Below are 10,556 nucleotides of genomic sequence, written 5' to 3'. Positions count from 1 at the left end.
CGAGGGGGGCGCAGGGCTGATGCCAGGTGAAGCCTGGGCTCAAGGCTTTGTGGCAGAGAGGTTCCCGAGTCCTTCTTTGCTCTGAGTGGAGAAAACTAGGAATTGGACTCCCGACGCCAGCAACCCGAGCCAGGGGCAGACCCAGCGGCGGGGCTGGGAGGGGCGAGTCTGGGCGCTGCGCCTGCGGTCCTCTCAGCCGCAGCTCAGGGCGCTGGGGGGGGGGCGGGAAGAGGTGGAGCCAGGTGGGGAGGAGCAAAACCCGGAGACCTCGGGCACCGTGGGCAGAGCCAGAGCCGCTGGAACCCCGGCGCCCGCACGCTGCCTCGGGAGAGCCCGCCGTCCAAGCCGAAAGCAGCCGGTGCTGCCGGAGCCACTGCCTGATTTCAGTGCACAGCGAGGGAGAAAGGCTAGTGACGCCGGAGACCCGGTCACGTATTCTCCTTCAGTTCGGGAGCTGCCTGGTTGCCCGCGCTGGTCCTGCCGCCCCAGTAGCGCCTAGCCGGATCTGCCCTTCGCGTCCCAATTACACCATGGATCCTTCGGAGAAGAAGATATCGGTGTGGATCTGCCAAGAGGAGAAGCTGGTGTCCGGCCTCTCCCGCCGCACCACCTGCTCAGACGTGGTGCGGGTGCTTTTGGAGGACGGCTGCCGGCGGCGACGCAGGCAGCGGCGGGGCCAGCAACGGGGGATGGCGGAGGACCCCTCCAATCAGTTGGAGCAGCCCGAGCCTCCGGACGAAAATGACGAGGATGAGGACGACGCGATTCCCCAGGGCATGCTATGTGGGCCCCCGCACTGCTATTGCATCGTGGAGAAGTGGCGCGGCTTTGAGCGCATCCTGCCCAACAAGACACGAATCTTGCGCCTCTGGACCGCCTGGGGCGACGAGCAGGAGAATGTGCGCTTCGTGCTGGTGCGCAGCGAGGCGTCGCTGCCCAACGCCGGGCCGCGCAGTGCCGAGGCGCGGGTAGTGCTCAGCCGCGAGCGCCCCTGCCTGGCTCGGGGAGCCCCGGCGCGGCCCAGCCTGGCTTTGACCCAGGAGAAGCAGCGGCGGGTGGTGCGCAAGGCCTTCCGCAAGCTGGCCAAGCTCAACCGGAGGCGCCAGCAGCAGCCGCCGTCGCCTTGTTCGTCCACGTCGTCGTCCACCGCCTCGTCCTGTTCGTCGCCGCCTCGGACCCACGAGAGCGCGTCGGTGGAGCGCATGGAGACGCTGGTGCATCTGGTGTTGTCGCAGGACCACACTATCCGCCAACAGGTGCAGAGGCTGCGGGAGCTGGACCGCGAGATCGACCGCTACGAGGCCAAGGTGCACCTGGATCGCATGCGGCGGCACGGAGTCAACTACGTGCAGGATACGTACCTGGTAGGGGCTGGAATCGACCTCGACGGGCCGGCTCCTGGAGAGGAGCCCGAGGAGGCGACGCTGGCGGAGAAGGGGACGGAGGCGGTGGCACCCCTGGACAGCGAGGCTCAGGCGGCTGCACTGGAGGAGCTGGCCCGGCGCTGCGACGACCTGGTGCGGCTGCAGGAGGAGCGCGCCCAGCAGGAGGAGTTGCTGGAGCGCTTGTCCGCCGAGATCCAGGAGGAGTTGAACCAGCGGTGGATGAAGCGGCGCAATGAGGAGCTGGCCGCTCGAGAGGAGCCCCCGGAGCCCGACGGCGGTCCGGATGGCGAGCTGCTGCTGGAGCAGGAGCGGGTTAGGACGCAGCTCAGCACCAGCCTTTACATCGGGCTGAGGCTCAGCACGGACCTGGAGGCTGTCAAGGCTGACCTGGATTACAGCCAGCAGCAGAGGGACAGCAAGGAGCGCGAGCTGCAGGGCCTTCTCCAGACTTTGCGCACTTTGGAGCAGACGGTGGTGAATGATGGGGCTGTGGGTTGCGTCGGACCCTCGCGGGAACCTCAGCCTCAGACCTGTGCGGAAATGTGGGTAGACCAGGCCCGGGGACTAGCTAAGAGCTGCCCCGGCAACGATGAGGACTCGGATACTGGGCTGAGCTCCATGCATAGCCAAGACTCGGACTCGGTACCCCCTGTGTGCGAATCCCTTGTGTAGAAGTAGTAGGGAGCAAGTCTAGACGCTTGCAGCCTGCACTGGCCCAGCCTGCTCAGGGACATGAAGTGAGGCGGTGGGATGAGCTCAGAGTTCCCACGGATGGGTTTCAAGAGTGGAGAGGACAACTGCCAGGCAGCATGCTCCTCTAACTCAGGATGAATGTGGGGGAGGGTCCTGGACAAGGAAGCCCTAAACTTCTTAAGCTTCAGAGGGAAAAGGAGGCAGGAGGTGAGAACCCCTCCCTATTTTTAAAACACCTTAGGTAAATCGACGAGGTCCAAGCCCATTTTCAAAACAAGAAAAAAGAAAAACATTATGGACGTTTTAACCACTCCTCTGTATGGGAAGGACTGATGACAGCTGGAACTATGGTCTGTGGCATAAAGTGCTGTTTGTTAAAAGAAAACACTTGGATGAAAAGGAAATTCCTTGAATGTTAATTGTGACTGAAAACGTGTTAAAACTAGCCAAAGAGGACGCACTAGTGTTGGTCTCTGCCTTGCCTAACGTCTTTGATAAAACCCATAGGCACCAAAATCCTGACTGTTTACATTTCTTCAGGTTTGGGAATTACCCATCTGCTAAATCATTTGCCTTTTATTTCTGTCAAAGGCCAAACCGCACTGCAATCTAAGGCTGTGTTTCTCCCTACTAAATACAATGTGTTAGAAGCCCCCCACCCCCACCTCGACTCCACCCCAAACGTAGCCCTTTTGAATTATAAGATCCTGGCACACATAATCCAGGGTGAAAATGCAGTCTGGCTCTTTGGGGTGTGTTCCTGCAGAGGCAGAGGTGCTGCTTCTAGTTCATGTCGTCTACTCATTGACTATCCAATGACAGCTAGGGAAAGAAAGGGGAGCTGCAGCATGAGGCTCTGCTGTTTTAACGAACATAACTTGAAAACAAAGATCTTTGCATAGTGTTTAGATGTTAAGTCCAGCACTATGATTAAAATCCACCGTGACCTTCATGAATTTTACCCAGATCCAAGTCCAACTTCAGTATCTTTGGCTGGAGATAAGGTTCTGGTTAAAGTAAACTGCAAGTGCCAATTAACTTCAAGTGCAAACACCAGTGTTTACTAGCTAAGGCCTCCAAAGAGGTGGGGGGGGGGCAATCTGATAGGCCACCGTGGGTAAACAAATAGATTAACCATGACAGGGAGCCATGGTAAAGACATGAAAGTGAGCTAAGAACTTGAGTTGCTCCTGTCTGGCTGCCTCTCTGCTCACGGCAGGGGTGATATGAGGGTGACATTGTCTCCCGTAGCCGGTGATAGTGATGGGGTGCTCAGTGTAATCGTTCCAGATATTTCAATAGGAACTTATCGGTTGTCGTAAGCTGTTTGGCCCGTGGACGGAGCCTGCTGGTCCATTTCCCTGTGGAGCCCAGTACTTTCTGAGGAATGTGGATCTAATGTGTCTGGAGGAGGTAATAACAATGGGGTGTGTGTGTTGCCAGCGAGGTACAGAAGGCTGGTATCAACTGAACTAGCGAGGGGCTGGCTCCCGTTTCCACAATGACATGCAAAGATAAGTCCGGAGGCCTTGGGAGTTCTTCCCTTGTGAGACCAGCTGTCTGAGTGTCCCCAACAGGAAGAAGCATGTCTTCCTGAACTCCTCAGATCCATTGGAGTGTTTCCTTTTCACAGACTGTCCCAACACTGATGCTGCTGTGGAATGCTAACACATGTGTCTGTTCTCACATTTTCAAGTAAAATTGAAGTGAAAAGGTGGTTTTCTTAATTTCTTTTTGAAAGACTTTATTTGGTATAATTATGTTGCTGTTGTTTAGTTTTTCATCTGATGCAGAAAACATCCCCACGCTTGGTCTTTCTGATGAGGAAGAGACCAAAAGAAAGTCCCTGTCCTCAGACAATCATTTGATTTGGTAAACACAAAGCTTAATGATAGCTTTCCTTCAGAGGCAGAGGTAAAATCCTCATTAGAGTGTGACAAATGCCACCTGTCTGAATGATTTCTGCTGGCAATGGGCTGATCTGGTGGTTTTTAAAATTATTGTGCTTTTTTTTTCCCCCTCTTCCCCCAGAGTTGTAGGGGAGGTGGCCCTTGGACGTTTATTAACTCAGAAAGAACATAGAAGTTGGCAGAGCGCGACTGCCTGGCAGAAAGGAGCTGTTTTTCTTTTGACTAATATTATTTTAAACTTTGATGGGTAGCTGACGTCAGCAAATATGCCTGAAACCTGCAAAGCAAACATGCCACATCACAGGAGGAAGGCCTGCGGGGGTTTGAGAACCTTCCTGGTGCCTACCATCTGAAGATGTTTCCTACTTAAAACTACAGGCATCTGGGGGGCTTGTCTGCTCTTTTTTCTTTCATGCCAATCAGTTCTATTCCTGAAAGGTACTCTGTGTGAATAGGAGAAAGGAGAATTGTTGGTGGGAGAGGAGGTGATAGTTTCTTTTGTGAAAAGTTCGTGTCGTAGTAGTGTGTATAGGCTCAAAGTCTCGTTGATGCTGAGCGTGTTCCATTTTCCTGCATAGGAGAGTTCTCATGACAGTAGGGGTGAGACCGCATCGCAGCCACCGTCCCTGGAGGGGCACTCCTGCTCCCTGGTTATTTTCAGACCCCTTTAAATCTGTGAACTTGTGAAGGCAATGCTGTAAGGCTGCTCCCCAGCCAGCCCGTCTTCTGGAATTAGGAGATCCACTGTGGGTCTGTTCCTATGCATCCCGCTCGCCGTGTGCTTCCGAACCTAGGTCCCATATGGCCTCGCTCTGTTTGTTTACCTCATTATCTAAAATGTGGTTCTTAGGCCTCTGAGAAGATGGCTTAGTGGACAAAAGACACTTGGTCCCCAGGCCCCACATGGTAGAAGGAGAGGACGACTGCAAGTTGGCCTCTGACCTCTCCAGGTATGCCTTGTCATGCACCTGTGGCCATACACACACACACACACACACACACACACACACACACACTAAATGTAAAAGAGATGGTTATTATCACTTTGCTCCTTAGAAAAGCTACACAGTACAATCTTGATGAAAAGCCTGAAAATCGCATGAATTTAGGAAAGAAAAGCCACACCCAATCTCTTACCACTAAATACCTATCATGGCCAAAATTTGCAAAAGTTCTCTTCAGGACTTTTTGTGCATTTTGAAGATTTCCTATTTTGCTCTGTTGTTACACAAAATCATCTTGATATGATTACATGCATGCTTTGCCCCCATACCTTGGCCAACCACTTAGGAGCAGATCCGTTCAGCTGGTAAGTACTTCCTAGTTTCGGTGACAGCTCACATCATCAAGTCCACTCTACCTCTGTGCTAAGCTTCTCTGTGAGTGCATCTGCTCTGGAGACTCTCCTCCCCCTCCCTCACAAAGATTGCCTGAAAGAGAATTCTCACATTAAAGAACAGACACATGTATAAGTAAGCTTCATGCTTACTGCCACACTGCTCTTCAAACAATTCATTCTAATTAAAAGTAAGCTATACATAAGCGTACCCATTCTATCCTAGATGTCATTAGATATTGTTTCTGTTGTTGTTAAAAAAATAATTTCATCAAAATTAATTTATTAATTCACATGGCCTCAAAATCGGGGCTGAGCGTCACTGTGCTAAAATACCTTTGTGTTTGTAACAAAGGTGTGCTAGCTGGTGGAGGTGTTTAGGGGGCTGGGGTGCAGCGCAGTGGTAGAGCTCTCCTGTAAATGCTCATGGCCCTGGCTTTGCTCGAAAGCCACAATAACAATGAAAGCCTTTACCTAGAGCTAAGCTGACTGGTAGCGAGCAGGGGTGTAGCTCAGCTGGTAGAGTTGCCCAGCAGGTAGGAGCTCTGGGTTTGATCCTCAGCATTATGTGAAAACAGGCATACTGATTCATGCCTGTAATCCCAGCATTCAACAGGTGGAGGAGGAGGGTTAAAGTCATACAGTGAGTTTGAGGCCAGCCTGGGCTACATGAGACCTCATCTTAAAAAAAAAAAAAGGAGGGCATAGTGTTCTCTTCATTTTTTTCTTCCTTCTCTGGGCAGATTTACCTGCTAGCAATCTTGTCTCCCATCAGAATTGGCTAATGATGTGAGAATAGGAGGGACCAACCCTCCATAGGAGCAGGGCGAAAAAGATAACAGAAGAACTAGAGTTATAAAAACAAACAATTATCTTTTTCATCTGAATCTAGCGGGACAGTGATTCTTAGAAGGTGATGTCATGAAACCATTTGTATTTCTCTTTACACATCTCTACCGAAAATTAAACCTAAACACAGTAAACACATGGGCCAAGTTGCTAATTAACATCTGCTAACAGTTTAGATTCATCTGGGGTTTTCTTTCTAGCTAGGACATTGCACTTGGGCTCATTCTTCAATTCTTTTTAACTTTTAGTTACCGTGTATCATTCAGTTCTTAGACTAGTCCCCCCCTTTTACATTGACTTATTATTTACTTGGGGAGGGGCACATGCCAAGGTATGAATATGGAAATCAGGACAAATTGTGAGGGTCCCTTTTCTTCTTGCACTGTGTGGGTTCTGCGGTAAGTCAGGTGGTCAGGCTTGGCAGAAAGCATCTTTACCCACTGAGCCATCTTGCCAGCCCATTCTTAAATTCCTTTTCTTTTGTTTGCTTGTTTTCTAGACAGGGTTTCTCTGTGTAGCCCTGGCTATCCTGGAACTCGGTCTGTAGAGCTGGCCTTGAACTCAGAGATTCACCTGCCTTTGCCTCTGGGATTAGAGGTGTGTTCCACAGTGTGGAGATGTTTGCCCAACCCATCTCCTTACAGGAAGGACAGAGGGTGAGTGGGGAAGCCACTGTTGTTAGAATTCTTCCAAGAGGCTACATCGTGGGATGACATGTGTTTCCCTGCGTTCCTCTTGTGAGGTGGACCTTTTGAATTTCCACCTTTTACAAAAAAGCTAAGTTTGTCTTTCTGATCAATAACCAATATGAGAGTCCAGCCCAACCCTGACCTCACAGCCAGTGCCCTGTTTACTGCACACACCAGACACCTGCACAGACAGAAAGGAGTCCGCAAAGGTCCCAGTACTGGAAAGGCTTAGCAAAATTTTGTGCGTCATTTCCCCCAGAGAGGCAGAATCATCTCCCCCATATCCCAGAGCTAGTAATTATCTGTCAGTTGAAGATTTAGCACAAGACAGAGGTGAGAAATTCCCAATAAATATGTGAATGGCTATGAGAAATAGAAAAAAAAAAAAAAAAAAAGACAGGCATAGTGGTGCACGCCTTTAATCCCAGAGCATTAGGCAGGCAGATCGCTGTGATTCTAAGGCCAGCCTGGTCTATGTAGTGAATTTCAGGACAAACAGAGCTACACAGAGTGAGACTCTGTCTCAAAAACAAATCAACAGAAAGACAAACAAACAAAAAAAAAAAAGGAAAAAAGGAAGGAAGAAGAAAGGAAGGAAGAAGGAAGGAAGAAAGGGAGGAAAGAAGGAAGAAGGAAGAGAGGAAATGAGAGAATCTTCACAAAAATTAACATGGACATATTAGTATGGAGGTTTTGACTGGATGCCCCAAGTGGGTAGCTGTCCTACAAAGCAGAGCTGCGTGGTCAGCCACGTGAAATCCTTGGTGGCACCACTCCAAGCTGTACCAGAGCTGTCTCTAGCGTTATAGTTTTATTGAAAGGTTCTCATGTAGCCCAGCCTAGCTTTGAACTCTCTATATGGCCAAGAGTGACTTTCAACTCCTGACCCCACTGCCTTCAGCTGAGTACTGGAAGTACGGGCATGTAACACTCTGCCAGTTTATGTGGAGCTGGGGATAGAACCCAGGGCCTCCTGCATGCCAGGCAGGCTCTCTACCCACTGAGCCAAACCCCCAGTCTACCCAGAACTTTTTGTTTTTGTTTTTATTTTGTTTTTTGAGACAGGGTTTCTCTCTGTAACAGTCCTGGCTGTCCTGGAACTCCCTCTGTGACCGAACTCACAGAGATCTGCTTGTCTCTGCCTCCCACACGCTGGGATTAAAGGCATGTGCCATCACTCCTTAGCCCCACTGAACGCTTTTAACTGAGTCTTTTCTGGTGAGCTGCTGCATGCAGGCATCTTAGGAAAGAGACGAGGGTAAGAGTTACTGTGCCTACAATGCCCCTGTTCCCATGCATTTAAGCCTGTGCAGCTGAGTTAAGGGCATCTTTGGGCATATGGCTCCCACTGCACATGTGGACATCTTCTGCCTCTTTATCCACTCCTTTGCAAATGATTCACACATGTGTAGGATGTACCTAGAGCTTTTAGGATGACATCCACATTTTTTAGCAGGATTGAAGTTGTTGGTTTTCCATCTAATGGCCCTTTTCTCAGGCCAACATGACCCTCAGTAAAGACTGCAGAAGTGAGTTGATCCTATTTCTTCATTCAGATCACACCTCAACCCCCACTGACGCTCTGGGATACACCTCTATCTTATTTGACTTTACAGCATGTTCCCTGTGTCAGTTGGCATTCTATTAATGTAATAAAATGTTTTGAGGAATCAACTTAAAAGGAGAAAAGGATTATTTGGGTTTCCAGTTTTGAGCATTTCAATCCATGGTCAGTTTTGGACTGCTGTGGAGGCAGCACATTGTGGCAGGGAGGTCAGGATGGAACAAACAGTTCAAACTCATTACCAGGAAGTAAAAATGAGAAAGGAAATCTCACTGAGGACTTTCCCTCCATGACCCAAAACCTTCCATTAAATCTACCTTTTAAAGTTTCCACAACATCCCAACATCAATAAGATGGGTCCCAGAGGCTTTTGGGAGTCATTGCAGGTCTAAATTATAGTATTGCTATCTCTGGTTAATCTAAATCATCAACTTGAAGACCTCTGGGCATGCCTATGAGGAATTATCTTGACTAGATTAATGGAGGTAGGAAGTTCACCCATAGAGGGCGGCACCATTCCCTAGGCTGGAACCCTGCACTGTATGAAAAAGAACAAGTGAGCTGAGCGCAAGCATTCATCACCCTCTGCTTCTTGACTGCAGATGCCACTGTGACCCAGAATGAGCCCTTTCCCCTTTCTCTGCCAGGGTATCTTAATCACAGCAAGAGAAAAATTAGCTAAAGCACCATCATGACATTACTCTTCTAATTCATAAACATCTCAGATACCTATTTATTTATGTTGTCTTTAGTTTATGGCAGCAATGGTATAGTTTTCTGTGCCAAATTTTTTACCTCTTTGCTAAAATTATTCCTAAATATTTTATTTAATTTTATTTTTTATTTATTTATTTTTGTTGTTGTTGTTCCAGATGTTACAGCAAATGGAACTGTTTTCTTAATTTCCTTTCTGGGCCGTTAGTCATTAGTGTAGAGAAATTTTGTGTGTTAATTTTTATGCACTGAGACTTTGCTAAAGTGGTTGATCAGCGATGCCTGTGTGTTTGTGTATACATGTGATCTTCATGCTAGTCTAGGTAAGAACATGTGTCATTTGCAAGCAGAGATGCCACTTCTTTCTGATTGTGTTAGTTTTAGTTCAATTTCTTGGCTATTTTCTTTGGCTGAAACTTTCAATACACATTGAATAAAAGTGCCAGTGGACATTCCTGTCTTATTTCTGCTCTTAGCAGAGAAACTCTCAGCCTTGCATTATTGCATATACTGTCAACTTTGTGTTGTCCTTGGTCACATTGAGGAAATTTCCATTTTTCTTTTTTTAAATCAAGAAGGAAGGATGTTGAAATTTGTCAGCCAGGGTCTCAAAATATATAAATAAATTATATGAATATATTTATATATATGCATATATATCATTATTTACATTTCTAAACATATAAGTAAAACCTGCTTAGTGTGTACAATGTTACTTGTATGTGTGTTTTTGGAGCTAACCAACTGGTCTGCTCCTTCCTTGCTCTTTCCCCTGGTCTCAGCATCCCTTAGTTGCGTGTAGTTCTTTGTGTAAGGTTGAGGCCTTTGACATGTTTACCTAATTATTCTTTATCAATAAAAAATTGGGAGTCCAATGTTGGGATAAGAACCTGAATGATCAGAGAAGTGGTGGAGAAGTGACCAGTGACCTTCTATCTTTTCAGTTCCCCCATCCAAAAAGACTGAGGTCCTCTTTAGCCCCTGCCTTACCACTTCTTTCTATCTGTCCTCAGTCCTTCAAAACCTTTATGGTTAACTTTGGTCAGCTAGTGTGTAGATGAATTTCTGAACAGTTTTACTAAATAAGAAACACAGAGCCAAATGCATAGTTAAAAGCCCAATAGGTCAGAGCAGCAGCCAAGAGCTAAGACCAAGACCATCTTCTTACCCCTCGCTGTCGCTGTTGTTCTTCCTCTCAGAAAGAGATCTACTTCCTGTGTGTCTGTATTTTTATTGACTTTCTGTTCTGCCTTCTCATTGGTTGTAAACCCAACCACATGACCTCCTTGTCACTGCCGGTCTATACAGACCTCCAGGTCTCTATGATTGGTATTGAGATTAAAGGTGTGTGTCTCTATGCTGGCTGTATCCTTGAACACACAGAGATCTGCCTGTCATGTGATTGGGATTAAGGGC

General features: G+C 48.1%; 1 protein-coding gene across 1 annotated transcript; it reads left to right on the top strand.

The window, feature by feature from the left end:
* Positions 1-273: 273 nt before the first annotated feature.
* On the top strand, positions 274-2,594 carry Rassf10 (Ras association domain family member 10). Its single transcript, XM_028875864.2, has one exon. The coding sequence runs from the start codon at positions 531-533 to the stop codon at positions 2,055-2,057; it is 1,527 nt and encodes a 508-aa protein (XP_028731697.1). The 5' UTR covers positions 274-530; the 3' UTR covers positions 2,058-2,594.
* The last annotated feature ends 7,962 nt before the right edge of the window (positions 2,595-10,556 follow it).

This window comes from Peromyscus leucopus, chromosome 1 (genome assembly GCF_004664715.2).
Source record: "Peromyscus leucopus breed LL Stock chromosome 1, UCI_PerLeu_2.1, whole genome shotgun sequence".
NCBI classification, from domain to species: Eukaryota; Metazoa; Chordata; class Mammalia; order Rodentia; family Cricetidae; genus Peromyscus; species Peromyscus leucopus.
This window is presented reverse-complemented; position numbering and strand designations above follow the sequence as displayed.

Coding starts and splice junctions, on each gene's coding strand:
- Rassf10 (XM_028875864.2), top strand. CDS start 531: ATGGATCCTTCGGAGAAGAAGATATCGGTGTGGATCTGCCAAGAGGAG.